Source organism: Falco peregrinus, chromosome 1 (assembly GCF_023634155.1).
Source record: "Falco peregrinus isolate bFalPer1 chromosome 1, bFalPer1.pri, whole genome shotgun sequence".
In the NCBI taxonomy this organism is placed as follows: domain Eukaryota; kingdom Metazoa; phylum Chordata; class Aves; order Falconiformes; family Falconidae; genus Falco; species Falco peregrinus.
Window position 1 is genome coordinate 58,038,508 of NC_073721.1, and position 19,983 is coordinate 58,058,490.

Here is a 19,983-nt window from a genome sequence, read left to right on the forward strand (position 1 = left end):
ATCATAAGGATGTTGCAGAGGAGCCACGGACATGTGTGTAACACAAAAGGGACACTTAGAATTTTTACACACAGATTCAGCAACAAATCCCCCTCCTTTTTTTTTTTTTTTTTTTTTTTTGGTTTTACCTGGGAGCCCAAACTTTTGGGTTGAAGTAGTGAGTGAGCACAGACAGACTTCTATGTCGGAAAAAAAGATGTTCGTGTTACCGATTTCTGCACGGTTCTGGGGGTACGGTCCCGACCCCGTTAAAATCTCATGTAATCCCAAGGAAAAGGCGGGGGCCCTCCCTCGGGGTTTAACGCAGCCTCAGGGCCCGCGGCTGCAGCTACCGGGGCTGCCGCGGGGAGCGGGGGCTCGCACGAGGGGGTCGCACGAGGGGCCCGGCTGCCTGGCAAGGGGCTGACAGCTCGGCGCTGAAGGGCAGCGGGGCCGGACCTGTGTGTGCGTGGGCAAAGAAATCAGCCCGTCCGCAAAGGCTGCAACACCCCCCCCCCGCAAACCCCAGCCCCACCCCGCAGAGCCCCCGCCGCTCGGCAGCAGGGGCGCGGCCGCGCACAGACCCCGCCGCCGCCCCTCCCACGGCCGGTGCCGCCCCGCCCCGCCCGGCCCGGCCCGGCTGCGTGCCCGCGGCGGCAGTGCGGCGGGCGCTGGCGGCGGCGGCGGGATGTTCAGCTGGCTGGGGCGGCAGGGCGGCGGGCGGGAGCGCGGCGGCGGCGACGTGGTGCAGACGGTGACCGGGGGGCTGCGGGACCTCTACCTCCGCAAGCTGCTGCCGCTGGAGGAGCACTACCGGTTCCATGACTTCCACTCGCCCGCCCTGGAGGAGGCCGACTTCGAGAACAAGCCCATGGTGCTGCTGGTGGGGCAGTACAGCACCGGCAAGACGACGTTCATCCGGTGAGCGACCCCGCCGCAGCCCCGCGCCCCCTCCCGCGGAACGCCCGCCGGCCCCCGCCCGGGAGCGCCGAGCGGCCGGAGCGCTGCCCGGCAGCCGCGGCGGCGGGGACGCGCCCGTGCCCCCGCGGCGAGCGGGGCCGGTGCCGGAGCCCCCGCGCTGGGCCGCGGGTGTGCGCCGCGCCCCGGGCTGCCGGCACCTTCCGGGCGAGCGGGTTCTGCCGGGCCGGCGCCCCGGCGGGAAGCGCAGCCTGGGCGGCTGCTTCCGCCCGCCTGGCTGCGTGGAAACGCCTCGGCCGCTGCCGGGGGAGCGGGCCCTCCGCCGAAACGGCGTGGCTGCCGCGACCGCCGAACCTTCTTTCCCCCTTCTTTCCCAAAACTAGTCCAGTGCGTCGGTTGGATGTGAAGGCAGGAGAGAAACGCGACGACAATTGTGGGCAAAAAACCACACGGTATCTGGGCGGTCCTCCTGCCGCGCCCCCCCCCCCCCCCCCCCCCCGACAAGCGCCGCCAACCAGCAGTATCACTAATATGGCAACTTCACGCCGCTGCTGCTGTTGCAGGATTTTCTCCGTCCCGGCTTCCTTCTTGCCCAGTTTGTTAGTGACCGATTTCAGGGGGCTGAAGCGTGCCTCGGGTGTTAGGAGCTTTGTGACTATTTTGCACGTGTTTGAGAGTGTTTGCCTCTCATCTACCCCTTAATCATCAGCCTCAAGTTACTCAAAACTCTGCAAAAGATACTGAGTGATCACTTGGACCAAATTTTGACCTACTCATATCTGAAGCTCATTACAGTTCTTCTGTAAATTTTACAGTGTTTCTCTTTCGGCTCCAAAGGTTATGGGGAGCCTTGCCCTAACACAGCTTTCGTTTTGCAGTGCAAAAGGCTTGCCACCTTCCCCCCCCCCCCGTGTTTACCCTCACTCACCTGAGAGCTTTCAGCTGTTTGCAGAGCTAATGGTGTTTCTTTTCTGGTTTTACAACTAGCTAATTGAAAGCTTGAAGTTGAACTTGGTTCTGTACTGATTATTGCTGAATTCCTGAAGTTAAAGTGGTTTCCCTCAGAGAACTATTTTAAAAACAGAAATTGGGCTGTAACTAAAGGAAAAGAACCTCAGTTTCACGATCCCCAGAGGTAGTCACAAGAAAGCATGTGTCAGTGGGGAGAGTGATGTGGATTTTCCTAATGTTTCTGTAGCCATGCTGATTCGTTTTCTTTTCTGAAACTACATTTGCTTTGTTCGTCCGTATATGTTTCCAGATAAGCGTTGTTACCTGGCTTACAGAGGCAGCGAGGGCACGGGTGTTACAGAGGCAGAAGGGTCCCAAATCCGTAGCTGCCTGTCCGCTGCTGTGGCATTGGCAATTCATCTGAACGTTTTTCCCCTCCTGCAAGAGTTTGCCTTGGATGAGAATGCATGTTCTTGATACATCCAAGTTTTCTGTCCTTTACAGTTGTCCATATTTGTCCTTTTTGTCCATATTGTGCTTAGAAATGTTATTCCTTGCAGTGCCTTAGATGTATTTTCGGTACTGTTGCTTTGTGAGTAACTTGTTATCCCCTTAACCATAAAATACTGAGCCAATCACGTTGACCGACAATAATGTACCGTCTGAATGAGAAAAGAAGTTTCGCTTATCACAGCTATTTCCAGCTTTTTTTTTAGCACTGGTCACTGTTGGTCGAAGATGCCCAGACAAATTTGACAGAGATCAAGCTTTCAAAGACGTTTTCTCATGCATTTTATTAAAATACCTGACTGAATGGAGGAGGTGACTTCTACCGTGATGTGCCCTTCCCTTCACACACTTACCCCGTTCTCCTGTCCCCATTTTCTGTAGATTGCAGAGTGGTTTAACCCCTTGTTAGGTATCAGAGAAGACAGGAGCTGACTGTTGAGCTGCATTCAGTAGTAGAACAGTGGTTACTGCTTCTAAAGGACTGCGGTCTGACCGCACCACGATGAACATTCATTACATCAGTGTTTGCTATAGAATAGATAATAATTGGCTGAATCAGCATGAGAAAATACTCTATTCAAGACGGGCAGCAACTTAGACAATAGTGTCACAGTGACTGTTCCTCAAAATCCAGTTTAGAGGAGAAAAAGAAAAGCAGAAAAAGGGAAGTGGTTGTATGCTGAAGGCGAGACTTAGGAGGGGATATGAGGAAAAAAATTACAGGATCCAGGTCAGCAGCAAATAAATTTCCCCTCTGGCAGGCTCAATTTCCCATGGGAAAAATGTATGCACTCTCAAGATTGCTATAATTCAGGTTTATTGTAGATAGTTTTTCTTAGAATGAAGTTGGACTATAGGGATTCTTTCCCCAGTAGCCTTTTAACAAGCAGTCATTATTTTAAATCTTAAAAGTGCTTTTTGTTCCACATTTCTCCTTTTCATAGTCAGGGGGACATACTAGAGCTGCTTAAGTGTTCACTGTTGAATTTATGTGTGAACATAACAATTCTGTTTAGTTGACAAACAACTCACTTGGGATTTACTTTGATTTAGACGTTATCGTGAGAGCTTCACATTTGCATACCTCTGACACATCCACATCCACCCAGTTCCTTCCACTAAGTCTTCATGGAAAACACTGATCTAGCAATGAGTGAATGTCCCTAGGGATTAAGATATGCAAACAAACGCTTCCAGGTTTCCAGCAGCTCTTCTGTTTTTTCACTTTACAGTGTTTATCCTCTTTGCACTTGGAACAGTGTAGTGAAACTGGCCGGGGTTTCTCTAAGGTGGAGAGTGGTGATATGTTATTCATGCATTTGACAATGCTGACACTTCAAACAGACAAACCCAGGCCCAAATGTTAATACTTGTCTGATTGTTTTTAATGGGGTGGGAGGCCAGATACTTATTTTGCATGTGAGCTGCTTGGCCTTGCAACTTCTATAATTCTTTCAGTTCTCCTGGCTGCTTTAGGGCAAGAAGCAGGGAAAGGAGGGACAGGAGAGGAGAATTCTAGCGTATGAAAAAGAGATAGGAGCTGGTCGGTACCAGTGAGTCTGTAGTTGCTGACCTTTTTCTTTCCTTTTAACACTGAATTAAACTTCTAGTCTAATACTTTTTTACTGGGTAATAACTTTTCTATTTTAAAAGTGTGAGAGACTGACTTCTTTTTAAAAAGAGCTTACCAAGATGAGGAAAAACAGAAGTGAATTCCTCAGCTTGCCAGGCTGTGCTTTTACTTTGCTCACAGGTATTATTCAGAGGTTAAAATGGTAAACTTCCTTCTGTTTAACTCGGCCTGAGCTGGGTGTTGTGAAAACACCCTTTTGTATGGCTGCACCTCTTTCTTCAGGGGGGAAAATGTCCCTCGGTTTCTTTGGGTGAAGGCTGGAACTTCTTTGTTACTAGCTCTGTGTGAAAGTTTTATTTATTTGGAGCAGAATTCTTACACGAAAGCAAACATCAGCTAGTTTTGTTGCGTTTAAAAAAACAATAGTGTGGAGGATTTGGGTGCATATGTAGTAAGGAGGTGAGCAGCCCTGTGAAAGGAGACCCGGGTTTGTCTCCCAGTGCATCACGGGGTGTCCCTGTGCAGTGCCGCTCTGTCTGGCTCACCTGTGTTTATGCTTTAGTATGGCTTAGCGAAAGCACTTAGACTTAAGATATGATTACTGGTATCCGCAACTGTGAGTAATCTTTGCTATTTCTGGCGCTTTGTAAACCAGTTTCCTATAGTCTGGCTATACATCTTGCAAAGGAAGGTAGATGAATGTTTATTGGCAAAGCAGAAAGGTTATAGCCCCCAGGTGAAAACAAAGGGAGACAGTCAACAGGATGTCTGCTGTTTGATCCAGACTGTCTTTGGGACGTTTGCTATTTTTGAGCATTCTTCCTGTGAACCTTTTTGAACTCTCTCCCCGCTGAAAATCCAGGTATTTTCCTATGTTAATATAGCATACTGTACAAAAATCTTTGCAGCTTTTCAGTTTACAGAAAACTGCTCATCCCTTCTGTGTGGCTAAGTGAAACTGGTATTTTCAGGCTGAGAGGAAGTACAATACAGCTTGTAAAACCACTGCTCAAGAACTAGGGTTTATTTTAGTCTGTGCTGATTGTTGGTATGCAACTGTGAGGCAGTCTTAATGGAAAATACCTGCCTTGCAAAGTGTTTCCTGTGTCTGTTGAATAGCTGTACCAGGCTCAGTACTGTGACTGTTTGGGGCTGGGGGGAGCTCAGCGCTTTGAAGGAGATCTTGCCTTGCTGGGGTGTCACCGCTATGAGCGCCTGGTTTTTGAAGCTGCATCTGTGACAATAACTTGGAAGTTCATTGCAGTTCAGTAGTGCTTTGTTCTTGTTTAGTCATTTCAGTAACGAGCAAATCTGAATTTATACTTCGGGTTCTGAGCTGAAAATACAGATGTTGGAAGTACTGAAAGGTGTTCCATACATCCAACTGTTTGTAAATTCTGCAGGTAATACATGTGCAGCAACTTCATGAGTACCCCGTGAGATTATTTTTTTTTTCAGCCATCTAAAAGACATCTAAATGTCCATAGCTATGCCTGGCAGGTTCACAAGCTTATGATGGATAGCAATTACCCTGTTAGCGTGGAGGTGTCTTATCCTGCATTCAGGTCCCATCAGGTAGTTTTCTGTGACCTGAGTTCTGGCACTTCTCTTGTGTGCATTTGATTCAGTACAGTGTTCTTTCTTGCTGCTCTGGGAACTTCTTGTCATATGGGTTGCCACCTTATGAATTGCTGCCTCTGTCAGCAGAAGTGTGGGAATGACCATTCCTGTCAAGAAAATAACTTGGTTACCAGTATCTTAGAGATACTTTCCCTTTTAAAAGATGGGCAGTGAGGAAGAGTAGAATTGAGAGACTTTGGAGTGTTTTATCTTGGCAAGTTAAAAAAAAATATCTTATTTTGGAAGATAAAAGTATAACTGATCTTTCAAAAACAATGCTGTGGATAAGTCCAGTCTGCAAACAGTAGTGGCTCTTGAGAGTTAGCTTTTGGATCCTGTTCGAGAGGGCTCTAGTCTGCTGTGGTGTTCCATCAGGAGGCAGGAGCACACTTCTGAGTGTTGGGGAGTTCAGCTGTTTGCTGTAACACCTGAAAGCCCTGGGTTTCCATGCGTAAAGGGGTCAACTGCTGAGCTGTCAAAACAGTTTTGTCTTCATTTTGTTACATGATCTACTTCATAGGATGAGGTGGCCGTTGCATTGTTCAGCAGACCCATGGTGGTTTGTTTTTTTTTGCTTTTGGGGAGAGGCTAGTGTTATTTCCCTGTTACTGTGTACTAGGTACAGCTTATTCTGTAAGTAGAACAAATTGACTTTGGCATGTTCTGGCATGACTGTTCTTATGTGCCTCCTTTCTCACAGTTTTTAGCATTGGCTTTTTAAAAAAAATTGTTTGGAAGTAGAAAACTGCAGGAAATCTCACGTAAGTAAGTAACTGTTCTATGCTTTAAGTCTCCCAGATCATAGGTTGAGCTGATGGGAGCCAGTTTGCTAAGGCTACTGGAAAACGATCTTTGAAATGTGTAGTGTGTATTTAGTTCCTTAAATTCAGCTTCTGTGCCCTGATCTATAAAGTCTGTGAATGTTTGGGCACTGAATTTAAAGACAATTTGCAGAATGTTTTTTGCAGCAACAGTAGTCTGCAAGTCCTCTCAAATCAATACTGGTTTACGAAATGACAGCAGAACAGGCATAGAGCTGTTGGATTAAGGGCCAGAACAAACCTATTACTCAAAGACTGATGTTAATATAGATGTGCTGTCATTGGATGCAGGACCATCACCTGTGCCTGAAGAAGAATTCTCATTTAAATCCAGCTTTGATTATGTAAAAAAGTAAATTATAGTTGGTTAAAATTGTGAGGAGTTCTTAAGAACTCCAGGATGACATGGAACCCATGGAATCAGTTAAGTATGAGAGAACTTTATTCGAGAATTTTAATGCTCCATGTAATGTCACACTACAGCATACTTGAAAACAATTTGGTCTTAGTTTTGAGGTGAACATTTTCAAGATGGTGCTGTTGTGAATGAGGACAGTAGCACTCGTTTTTCTTAAAAAGAGGAGAGAAGAATATTTTTTCAGGAAAAACTTGCCCCCAAACTTTCAAGTTCAGCTGGGTTGTCTGCTGCTGTTTTTGAAAAGTGGCAGTTACCATAGTGTAGGCTGCAGGAGCGTTGTAAGCTGGAGGCTTGGGGCTGCTTTTGCTTCTCACTTGCCATCCAGGAAGGGATGCAGGCAGTCTTTTTCTGTACATACATGCTCTGGTTCCATTAAGCTTTAGCATTTAAATACATTGTCCTTCATTTGAGACCTTGTTGTCTGGAAAGTTAAGGCTTGGTGTATCAGACTTGGCCCTGTGAGTATGTGCTCTCTGCATCTGAGTGGACTAATCAAAGGGAGATGCAAGATGGTTTCTGTTGGTGCAGCGCTGCCTGACTCAGTGCATCTTGGAAGTACTTTACTGTTAGGTGTCAAGTTCTGCAGGTCTGACTTAAGTTAACAATTACTTTTTGATATGCAAGTCAAAAGGAAAAAATCCTTTCCTCACTCCCAAACAGATTTAACTGTATTATCTCATAACTGTCTTATCTCTGCCTGGGTAAGATGAGTTGAAACTAGTAAATAGCATACTGAGTTAATCAAAGGGTTCGATCTGTCAGCAAACTGATGCTGCTCATGTGCTGTTTCAAACCGCTCCTTTTTTAGTATCAGCAGCACTTGCGTAGGCTTGGTAACACACACAAAAGCAGCAGTGTCTTGTAGTGTAAACTACAGCACTGGGATCAAAAACTGAAATTCAGTTCTTCTTTTGTTCTCCCACCCAGTTAATGTAATGCAGGAAAATTGTACTTTTATTATTCTAAAGTGTGTGTATCCTTGAGTATTTTCAAGCGAATTATAGGTATTTGCTTTTGCCATAGTTCCCAGTCATTCATTCTGTTACTTTACGTTTTCCCCATCTTTAGATACCTGCTTGAACAAGACTTTCCAGGAATGCGGATCGGTCCAGAGCCCACCACGGATTCTTTTATTGCTGTGATGTATGGAGATTCAGAAGGAAGCATTCCTGGAAATGCCCTAGTTGTTGATCCTAAGAAGCCATTCCGCAAACTTAGCCGCTTTGGAAATGCTTTCCTGAACAGGTGAGATCTGTTTGCTTGCTGTCATGATTATTATGTTTAAATTTCTGCTTGATACCATCTCCAAGCATCAAGTTTTTTTACTAAGCTTTTTCTACTGTATTTGTTGTGCACAGGATAGAGTAAATATTCAAACACAAGCAGGAGTGGTGGCAGTTCATGTAAATAAAAAATAAAATTAAAAAAAGGCAGTACTAGGGTGTGGTAGCACTACCACAGATATATTCAGTTATCTGAACAGAAAATCATTGTTAAAAGCAGTTCACAGAGAATTGCTGAAATGCTCCACCAGCTGACTTGTTTATAAGGCATTACACTAGCTGGAACTTAGGATCAGTTTGGGCACAAATTCTCCTGCTCAATAAAACTGATAGATGAGTACTATTATTAAAAACTACTGTCCAAAATAAGGCAAAAAATATTTTCCCTTTGCTGTCTTGTTCCTTTCTGCTGGTATCACCAGAGTCTTGGTATAGCTCTTTAAAATTGTGAATTGCTGGGATATGTAAAAAGGTCTAGAAGAATGGAGAGTATTTGAATACGCCTTCTGCATAAATACATACTCAGCTGTTAAGTGTTAAATATTGACTGGCTTGTCTTCATGCAGTCCCATAGACCAGGATGATAGTCTTAGTTTCTGAATGGCTACCGCATATTTGCAAAAAAGGGAAGAGTTGTTCAGAAGCCATGAGTTCTGCTGTAGGTAACTTAAGTAGCAGGCTAAATATTTCCAGTTAAAAGTTATTAATAACTTTGTTCACATTGTGTGAGAAATCCGCTTGTTTTTTTCCTGTATTTGACAGAGAGGCCTGTCTTTCTAAGCCAATTAATCTAAATTGGTTCTCTTTTAACAATAAACTTTCCTGTTTGGCTGATAAACACTGGCATATGTGTTAAAAGTTCATCAAGTCTTATCTCTTGCTGTGCTTATTCACAGAAGAAAGTTCGTAGCTGCTTATAGTTGGCTTGGCTATCACTTTGCTGAGAGATAGGCATATGTACTGTGGGAAGCTGCAGCCAAGTCCCATTTTAATTAATAATTTTGTGGTCCATGGTCCCTTTCTGTGAGATTGTTGGTGAAGTCCTGTCCGCCAATCATTATTCTGTTTCTCTTTTCCCACCATTGCGCTCTGTGCACAAAGTTAATGTAATTGTACTGTAAATCGTATTTTGCACAATATTCAAGTACTTACACGCAACATGTAATAATGCTGTGTTTGGATGAATGGCATGCGCATAATTTTTTTGGCTAAATCATCTGTCTAGCTATTTGTGTCAGGTCCTGAATCTTAGGCAAGCAAGATTATTTGCTAGCTAAAAAGATGTACATCCAAAATAACTGCCTAAATTATTCCAGTTCTTGTGGTGACTGTGATGCTGTTGTATTGCAGTGCTGTGAGCAGCCTGATCTTCCCCAACAGTCACATTCACTCCTTAGTTTTGCAATGGAGATCTAGGTGCTTATATTTCCCTAGCATCACCCTCGGTCTGCCACTCTGATCATACTGCTGCTTTTTAAAAAATTGTTAGCTCCTTTTCTTTCCAACTTCACCTAGTTGAAGATATCTTGGACTTCAGTTCAGTATCTTTGAGTTACTTTGCCCTGTTCTTACCTGCAATCGTACTACATATTTTACTTTGTCTCCTCTCATTTGGCATGCAGAAAATCCTTTATACCCAATATTACATTTTTCACTCCTGTGTTAATAGATTTTTCCCTACGCGCTTTCTTTCACGCCCCTACTTTTTTTTTTTATTATTATTTCCCAATCCTAGTGTTTTGCTTTATGGAAGAATTTAAGGCTATGGATGCTTAGACTGCAAAGTTTGGTGACCTTTTCATCTAAATGTAACATGAAAGGAAATAGTGACTGAGGTAATGGAGAAACTAAAAACAGTAGCACCCATCAAGGCTTGTACTTACTAATTAGCTGTACTAATTTATTGATGTTACCTTGCCTCTTTTTTTTTTTTTCCCATGACCCCTTCGTATTTTCTCCTGTATCTCACTGTTTGTGATAGATGTCTCTGTAAGGCTCCTGAGTGTAGAAACTTGTCTCTTACTTCTCCTGAGTACTTTTAAGGAAAGCAGGGGGTGAAGGAGGCAGGGACAGGACCTAGTGTGCCCTTGGATGCTAGTTAAAGTGACGAAAGAATATTGCAGCATACCAGAAGATCACAGAAATAAGTTGGTGCTGCTGAGAAGAAACTCGTGGTCCTGCTCTATTCCAATGGGTATCTGAATGGACACAAAAAGGAGTATAAATTTTTACTAGAGTCTTTGAGTCATCTAAAGTTAATCTAAAAAAATAATATAAAATCAAGATGATTACAAGGTTGTTGATTTCATTTTTGCAAACAATGTAACTAATTTTTGCAAGGATAGACTATTATTGCTCATTTTCTCTAACAATCGTTTTATCGTAACATGAAAAACATGACAGGATCAAAGGTCTAATGTGTCACAAGCAGTTACAGTGATCTCATTCACACAATTATTTTTGTAATGCGTTTTCTGTTAAGGTCTGTTGTCATTTAGGTAGGCAGTATGTAGTTTATCTTTTGATGATGCAGCACTTAAAATGACACTTTATGCAGGTCATACAGGAAGTAGTGGGTCAGAGCCAAGTCTCAATGTCAAAAAGAGATATTCAAATACAGCTAGGATTACAGTTTTAAGTTGTCTGAAATATTAGTTTGATGTAAGATATTTTTTTTTAACCGATGTGTTGTCTTTACATCATGGATATATTCTAAAAGCTACAGCCAGGTAATTCTGAGTTTATCCTTCTATTTTATTTCCTTTTCCTATATACTTTCCTCCTCCCTTTGCCACTAGCGACTGCTGCGGAGACTGCATTTTCTTTACATTCTGAGGCCTGTAGTTCTTTTCTTACACTGTCTTTTCCAGCTGTCCCAGTTCTGGTGATGCATAATTGGATGCAAAGGGAAAATACTGCCGTATTGTTCAGCTGAAATAATGGTGCCCGTCTTCCTATAAGATAGGTCTAGAAGCATCTCAGTGATACTAAACAAGCACTGGGCTTTCTAGGGTTGTAATAAAGTGATAAGAAAAAAACATACGTGAAAATCCAGCCTTCACACTTCCAAATTTATGAAAGCTACTTCATGTTGTACTTACTAGTGATGTGTTATTTTGGTAATGGTTGACATGGTCAAATGTATTTTCTTTGTCCCTTATGCATATCCACTATACTTCCAGAAAATGTGTTTGCTTTAACGTAGTGTCTCCTTTAGGTTTTGGAAAGTTCAAAAAACTTCATTTTACTCAATAGTACCTCACTGCTCTTTCAGAAGCATCTCTTAAGCTAGTAAAAAATAAGCCTTAGTGGAAGAGTTTGCTTCAGATGCGCGGTATTTTCTACACCTGGTGTTCCACTAAGAAACAAGTAAAAAACCAAACCAAAAACAACACCCCAAAAGGAGAGTACTGTTTATGTACCCTCAGGTTTAATCAGGCAGAGATGGCTGCTGCTTCCCCACCTACTCCACCCCGGGTTTAAGGGAGAGGTGTAGCTGATGCTGCTGTTCTTTTGTACCCAAGATGGGATGCTGTGTGCTTTTGTTCAGGCTCATTGCTACAAGGTCACCTGAAAAACAAGATGAAGCGAGGTGTAAGGATTATTTTACTCTTCCTGATTTCCTTTGAATCAGCTGGGTCATTAACCGTCCCACAGCAGCTTCCGAATTTTGATGTATCTTCCTTTTCTATGCCATATTTGACTGTCTGAACTCTTCCAAACTCAGATTATTGCTGCTCTTGAAGTTTGCTTTGGCATGGCTAGGACCTGCTGCTGTGATGCCCTCTCGCTGGAGGTAACAGGCCTTCTGCAGCGCGAGGAGGGGCGGCCATCTTGTGCCCCCCCGGGAGGGCCTTCAGCTCCTGCCAGGTCAGGCGATTAAGGCTTATGCAAATCTCCTGCAGGCAGCTCATGATGAAGGGAGGGCAAGGTCTTCAGTCATGAGCTATCCTAGGAGCATCAGAGTTGCTCAGATTTAGTGCCTGAGGTGTTCTGCACGGCACTGTGAGCCCTTGTGAATTGTTTTTCATAACACTACCACTGAATATGCCTCCCGCCACAGAGCCAGAAGGTTATTGTTTAGGGCATGCTGTACGTAATTTGAACTGCTGGCTCTGGCGGTATGAACGCTTTTGCTAGGTTTGTGGGAGAAGTGTGGTTGTTTTCGGTCCTTTCACGAGCTCTGCCTGGGAGGTTGGCAGGTCAGAGGTGGGGGTGGCTCGGAGGGTGACTGCCAGGGGCCGGAGTACAAACGTGCTGTCAGTGTGGCTTTCTGCCTTGCTTCCTTTGTCCTTCAAATCTCTTCAAATTTGGGCAAAAGCTGTTGTACGTGAAGAGTTGTTTCTTGTGTATACTAATTTTGGTCTGAGCAAAACATTTGTTTTATGGAGTCTTTTTAATGCAGCGTATATGGCCCGTGTTGTTGGCTCTTGCAAAATTTGGACTTTTATCAGCACTTAGACATGTGGCTCTACAGGATTTTCCTGTGATTTGTTTTTTGTGAGAAGCTGTCTGTTTACATTTTGTTTTCTTAAACAAAAACAGTTACTGGACATATGGGTTCAGTAGGACGTCAGAATTTTATTATTTTTTCTTTAAATCTCACTCGAGTCTTTCTAAAAGCAGGTACATAAAGGGGAGCTCTCAAGGGACAGTTTGCTTGTGAGCTAGAGCTCTTGTTAATGTTGGTTTTTTTCTCCTCCTTTCCTGCAGGTTCATGTGTTCCCAGTTACCTAACCAGGTACTGAAGAGCATCAGTATCATTGACAGCCCTGGCATTCTTTCTGGAGAGAAGCAGCGCATCAGCAGAGGTGAGTTGCAGGGCTTGCAAATAACTGAGCTTGCTATTTTTGCTGTATGGGACAAGTCATCATCCTAATCTGTTGGGGGCCTGTTTTAGTGGTATTGAGTGGTGGTGTGCCCCAAACTTTCTTACTACAAGGCCTGTTAGACCCATGTTTTAAGGCTGGATGTAGGGTTTGGAATTTTTTCTCTTGAAAACTGGGGGGTGGGATTTTTATTGTCCTGCTATGGCTGCAAATGTTTATGGTTGCATGGTCTGTTGAGAAAAATCCTTATTTCCATCATTTTAATTGCTTTCCACAAAGACTCTGATGTATACTATTGAAGCTAATGAAGAAATGCTCCATGATAGCTATAGCTCTTCAAGCTGGTCAAGTTTAAAAACTGAGGGGGTTGATCTATAAGAAAGTTGCTTTTATTGTAGGCACAGCTGCTAGTGTTGCTTCTTAAGGTTGCTTGGTCATGCCATAATATAATTTTCAGTCAAAAGAGTTAAGGTAGCAGGAGGAGGAGGGAATGAGAATATTCAATAAATCAAAAATGCTACAATGAACTGAACACTGTTTTTAATGTGCTGTTTTAAGAAATTAACCCGTCTTTGAGAAACTATTGAAACAGTGTAATGTAAATAACTTCTTATTTCCTTCAGCTGCATTTAAGTGCATGTCAAGAGATTTCTGTGAAGTCGTAAATGGTAGTGATCCAGTATGTGGTTTATGCTGCCCTATGTTTCCAGACCTTTGCTTAAGAATGGAAATGGGTGTTTCACATCTGTGGGGGGGGAAATAATCAGTTCTTTAACATATCACACCTGGGATTTTTGAGAATGAGTGCCATATATGGTACCTGTGCAAGCACAGTCTTGTCTTTACATTGCACTGACAGACTAAGAGACTAACTTCTTAGGACTGTAATGTAAACTGTGCTTGATTAGTAAACTGGCCTACTGGATGTTTCTGGATTCTTTGTTTAGTGACAGAATGTGAGTCTTTTGTCCTCTTTATTGCTCTTACAGTCAGGCAAGGTGTTCATCATGGCAAGAAACCTGTGTTTTCCTGTATGTGATATATTGGTGAACTAGTAGAGATGTGCTCAACATCTGTGCAATCAAAGGCCTGAATGTTGTTCAACCAGATCAGTAAAACAAACACTGCATGTTGGCACTCTTATTTCTAGGCACTAATAAACAACTGTGTAACTGATGATCTTTAATCCTGAAAAATCTTCTCTTAAGAAATTAAAAAAAATTTAAGATGCAGGTAACACAGAGTGTCTGCTAAAATCAGAGATGTCTTAAATCTCCTACTTCTCCATTGTGCTTAGTTTTTCTTGGTGGAGGAAAAGGGAGCTGAAATCCACATCTTTCCCCCTCTCTGCTTGTTAAATCAAGGGAAAATAATGCTGGGCAGCATTCAAGAATCTGTTGCCACTTTTGGAACAGCATGGAAACAAACAGGAAATAAGCAGGAAACTAAAGCATCATATTAAATATGCTGCTGAAAAAGTGAACAATTGCGTGACAAAATTCAACACCATTAGGGATTGCTGCGGAAGTCCCAGCCTTGACGTGTGGGACAGAGTTGTGTTTCGTTCCAGACAATGTTTCACTGGTAGCCCTGCATTCCTTAAGGGACTGCGGCTCTTCACTGCTATCTAGAATAGCTCTCGTGACTTAACAAAACATATGACTGCTGTTCCTTTATTGTTCAGAAATTGTGTTTCTTGATTGTTTGTGCCTTATCAATTGTTTCTATGGCCTAGCTGGCCTGGCCTTTGATATGGTGGATTTTAACCTAAGTTGACAAGTGCTCAGTGATAACCTCAAACTCTCACCTGTTTCATGGGCTTTAAATTGACTAGATTGCATTCCATGAATTTTTTTCCAATGTACTAAAGGTTGTCTTGAATACGTAACTTGGTGTAGATCTTTCATCACAGGTGTGGTTGTCCTGTATGCTGTTAGCTTTAAGCAGTGTGGTTGTACCATAAATAAGGTTTTGGGCGTCAGCTTTAGAGCACTGTTGTCTCTGTCATGGGCTTGCAGGACAACTGCTGCCGAGGTTTAAGGTTTCATATACTTGGGCATCAGCATACCTGAAGTACCTACAAGTCACTGTATTGACCTGTTACACGCTGTTATGATTAGGCAGTACTGTGCTCACCCATGTCTGAAATACTGCATAGTCAGATACATTTCCTGTACATGACTTCTGGTCTGCTTGTGTAGTTTCCATACAGGTGGTTTTGTGGAGTACAGACATGACTTGTCCTGCAGTGCTGCACACAGCGAGGCCTGTGTGACCTGCTTCCTGCAGGAGTCTGAACTGACTTTAACATATTTATGCTAGAAGTCTAGTTTAGCATGTTTTGAAGTTTGAATTGCATTGATTACTTTTTACATCACTGCGTGCAAATGTAAGCAGGATTCTACAAGATGTTTTCTGCTGTCCCTAAATATGTCTCTGTCAGAGAAGGTTCTTTGGTCCAGCAAAGCTTCTTTTTTTTTCCTACAAATTGTGTGCTGTTACCCCTTAAATTGACTGGCAACTTCTCTCTGAAAAAGGTTGCAGCTGGTGTGCTTTGCTATGGGAACTGCCATTGCCTTTCACTGTGAAGACAATTCCAGACTTAAACACAGGGATGCTTTTCTGTGCTTGCTAGGAAAGCTCTAAATATACGGAATGATTCTTCAGAATTTATTTCAGACAGTTTCACAATTTTTTATTTCAAAATTTTATAGTTCAGTAGGCTTTTTAAGCTTTTGGTTTCTTTCTATTTCTTTCTTAAACTTTTTTTTTTCTTACGAATCTTGCTGCTGTTTTCTAAATAGTATATACAAGGTGATATTTTTTTCATAATCCAGTAATGGAATATGACATTGAATAACACCTGATAAGTATTCTTAGATGCTTTCTATTCTGCATATTATTGGTGTCTGGTCATATTTGAGTTTTTAAAATACCTTTCTAGAAGTTTATCTTATTTCTAACATTTGTGAGCAGCAGCTTCTTACTGGTGGTGTTTTAATGTGTTTGATGGAAGAATAACATTACAGGCCCTCAGTGTAAAACCTTCACTCTTTGCTGTTTGTGGGTTTTTTCCATCTTGCCATGAGCAACTGCTTACCTATTCACCTATGAATGGACATTACACCTGTATAATGACAGAATTTGACAGGTATCACTAGGAGTAAGATGAAGCCTTCTGAGATCAAGAAAGGAATCCCATGTGTTAACTTTCAGTTTTAAAATGCAGGAAAACAGTAAAGGGACCATGTAAAAAATACAGTATATCCACCACTTCCCGGTGTATTTTATTTATAACTCTGGAAAGCATCCAGGCTCTGGATGAAGGAGTTGATCACTTTCTGAAGGGTCAAAAATATACAGAGTGCGACATTCAAAGCTGTCTCTCTTGATGCACCTTTCCTGCTCATGTTGCCGGCAGGAGGATGTGCCAGAAGCTTCCTGCCTGTCAGTCCAGGGGGCTGCGTCAGTGGCCGGAGGGGAATGTGCAGACGTGTGCCAGCATTGTCCCCAGTCAGACAATGCCCATCCCTATGCTGCTTCTGCAGCATCACTGCTGACATTCACAAAGCCCACGTCAAACAGAAATGTGCGTGTGGTCTGCAAGATTTGGAAGGAACAATGAGCGTAAGGAGAGGAGGAAGCAGCAGCAATGTCTGGCAGGGTGCAGGGAGGAACTGCTTTTAGAAAGGAGAGGGGAGGTTGGTTCATGATTGAGTGGCATGAATGCAAGGGTTTTAAGAAATATGGAGAAAGCTCAGAAGAGAATGGAGGATATGGTTAGCTTGTATTTCTAGAACTAGAGTTACTCAAATACAGGTAATTTTCTCAGTTCAGTCTGGCTTGTGAAAATGTCATGGTTTAAGTAAGGTGATGTATGTAGCTGCAGCACTGTATCAGGCTTTCCCCTGCAGTGGGACACCACATTCTCCTTTGGATTACTTTACCAACAGGAGTGCAGTAAGAGTATTATCCAGGAGTGCTGGACTGAGACAGGCTTTCATTAATGGAACTGGAAACTTTCACCCTGGACAGCAAAAAGTGCATCTTTCTGTGTGGGACTGAGCTCCTTTTGAAGGACTGGGAAGTTTAGACACTCACCTGTGGCAAAGCATTAGAAGAACCGCAGGTCAGGCAGGGGGGAAAGGCTGCTCTTGTGCACGTCTGAATTGTGTGTTGTGTCTGTGGTTGGTTGGTTTGTAGACAGCAGTGGCAGGTGGGATCACCCCAGAGCTCTGCCCACCTGATTCATCTGGTAAAGTGGGTACTGTTCTCTGAGCTTGGAGGCCCCTCATCGCAGCATTCACGTGAGGTGCACCTCTCTCCTGTGCCAGCCCCAGGGGTGGAAGAACTGGACATCCTGTCTGAGCTCAGAGAGGATGGGTGGAGCACATCAAGTCTCCCTTACTGCTTTCTGAGTTGCAAAGGCTTTGGGAGATGGTGTTAGGGCAAGTCTGAAATTATTCACCTTGCACCCACAAGGGAAAGCCTGCTGTTTGTTTAAATCTTTATTACGAACTGGCACATAAAATTGACCCACGCTAGTACTGCACAGCGGCAGAGCTGTAGCTTTGAGTGTGACTGGCGTCTGTCCTGTATGGGGCTGGTACTTTGCCCTGTGCTAATGACACATGTAGGCTCGTCATCATTGCTTTCATCAGTGTTAAGGGCTGGTAATCACATGCAGTTTCTCTCCAACTTTTTATCTCTCCCACATTGTTTCCTTTTGTTCTCCCCTAGTCTCTGCCCAGCCTGTTACTGATGCCTAACAGTTACGCTTCTGTTGGAGGCACCAGCTTGTTCCCTCCGTGCAGCTTGGGACGAGCTCAAGAGCTCAGCAGTGCAGCTGGTGGATCGTAGCTTTCCCCTGTCACTTAGCTGGATACAAGGGTGATTTATGTCTTTCTAATATGCATTTGGAAATAGATGTTGTACCTGGTGAGATGTAGGTCCTCAGGCTGGATGCGCAGTTGCTGGCACCAGTCACTGCGAACAAACCCTTGAAGAAACAACAACCTTTGAAGAAGAGCAGCAAGGAACTGAGAAGTATCAACACCAAATGTTTTTGGTCAAGTTTTCTTAAGTGATCAGGGTTGACTTAGCACAGCTCAACTTTAAAAGCCCCAATCCACATACATGTACTATTTGTGACAGGATCCTAAATAAATGCTTTGTGTCTCAGTTCTGAATTACTCAGCCATATATCGCTTCTCCGTAGTTTGGATATACTCTAATGTATAACCACTGAATCTGCTTGTAAAATAAGTTTGCTTCTAATGACCAATTTTCATTAAAATGAATAGATATTTTTCAGATATTTTTGAGGTCTTTCTCTTACCCATTTTCAGCAAGTGGACTTCTCTTTCTCAAAGCAAATGCTTCATAAATATTTAATTTATGTTTTAAACAAATTTATTGCTAGTTAACATGCAGTTGTTGACTGTATAATTGTTTATACAGTTCAAAATCCATCAACTGTGTGGTGGGAATTTATATATTAATTTAACCAGCCTTATAAGTCATCATCTCACATATCTGTTTGTGGAAAACTTAACAGAATTTAACTTGCCTCATTTTGCAATTTTACGTATTTATTTTCAAGCATATTTTCTTCAACATGAGTGAAATCTGAACAGGTTGCTGCATACTCGGTTGCAACAGTGCACAAATCTATGTTGTTACATGCAGGTGACATACAAGATCTTCCTTCTCCCTTTCCTGCTAAATTTTTATAAAGGTAAATTATTCATACGGGTTTTGATTAGATTGTTAGTGTAAAGTGAGAAGCATTCTCTTCCAGCTGTATTTTGTACAGCTTTCCTCCTTGCCCCCACCTTTCATCTTGCATTCAGCCTTTCAGGAACTGGTCGCAGTAAAGAACATATGAAAGCACCAGAGCAGCGTTATCTGGAGGGGGACTAGATTTTGCATTCTTTACAAAGTAATCCTTTTAATAGGAAAGATTATGTTGGCTGCTTTTTTTTTTTTTTTTCCTGTGTGTGTGTGTGTATAGCGGGTTAAGGAGTCTGACCTGCATCCTTTTGGATCCTAGTAACACCTTTTTAATATAGCCCTCTCCTTTCAGTTTGACATGTCTGTGCAAGATATTTAGTGAAGTTTTATGATCTCTTTTTTGGGAGGGGAGATGGGAGAGGGAGGACTGGTAACTGAGGGCATTTTTTTACTATTAACTAGAATTTCTGGATTTTATTTCATGTGCTATCTGTTGCTTTTCAGCAAAAGGTTTAAGACAGTTCTTTCCTGTGTTGCTAAACATGTGTGAGTGTGCTCTATGACAAAACTGGAGTTCACCATTTCCCCCTATTCTTGTGTGTGTGTCTGCTTTTCTTAATGTTGGCCCTAGTCAGGTTCTGCTGGAAAGCAAAGAAAGCTGATTTGCTTTTGTGTTCCCTGTTAAAGACAAACAACTTCAAGGCAAAATGAATCATGACTTGATCGAACCAGCATTGTTTTAAGAAAAGCTAAGCTGCTTCACAGTGTCCCCAAACCCTTTTATTTATACTGTTTCAAAGATGCTAGGGAAGAATGAGGAGTGGTGAAGAGTCTTTCTCTTGTGTCTGGACCAGATGTACGAAGTGTTTGGGTAACTGGATCATACATGACTAGTCTAAGTGGGTTTTCTTTGCTGGGGGATTGGAAGTTTAAAGGCTTATCTTGCACAGCTGAGAAATTACCAAAGACACCCTGGAGGGCTCCCTGGTAACTGAGCTTTCTTTGCTGTTGGAATTTTAAGTATATGCTGCTAGGAGCAGACCTGTCAATTCTGTTTGGGTTAACTTTACACCAGTAAAGTTAAAAAAACATTTTAAAATTTATATATTTTTAATATATTTTAATAATTATTAATTTTTAAAAAAGCATTTTGGCTGCTTCCTCTTTTAGTTCTGATTTGTTTCTAAGAGGAGGGGTGGGATGCCAGCTCCCAGCTCATACCTTGCTGTTCCTTACTCAAACAAGATGAGTCACATCCTTGCCAAGCCCAATGCCACATCACTAGCAGTGACTCTCTGTGGATTATGTGTCACCTTTAAATAAGGAGTTCCTGAATACTGTTTGCTGT

At 42.8% G+C, this 19,983-nt stretch overlaps 1 protein-coding gene across 1 annotated transcript in view; it reads left to right on the top strand.

Moving 5' to 3' along the window:
• Positions 1-595: 595 nt before the first annotated feature.
• The window catches only part of EHD4 (EH domain containing 4), a 30,972-nt gene continuing 11,584 nt past the window's right edge, over positions 596-19,983 (top strand). The window contains exons 1-3 of the mRNA XM_055803676.1: positions 596-900; positions 7,859-8,035; positions 12,787-12,884. Coding sequence (XP_055659651.1) covers positions 668-900; positions 7,859-8,035; positions 12,787-12,884 — 508 coding nt within the window. The 5' untranslated portion in view covers positions 596-667. The remainder of the gene's footprint in view (positions 901-7,858; positions 8,036-12,786; positions 12,885-19,983) is intronic.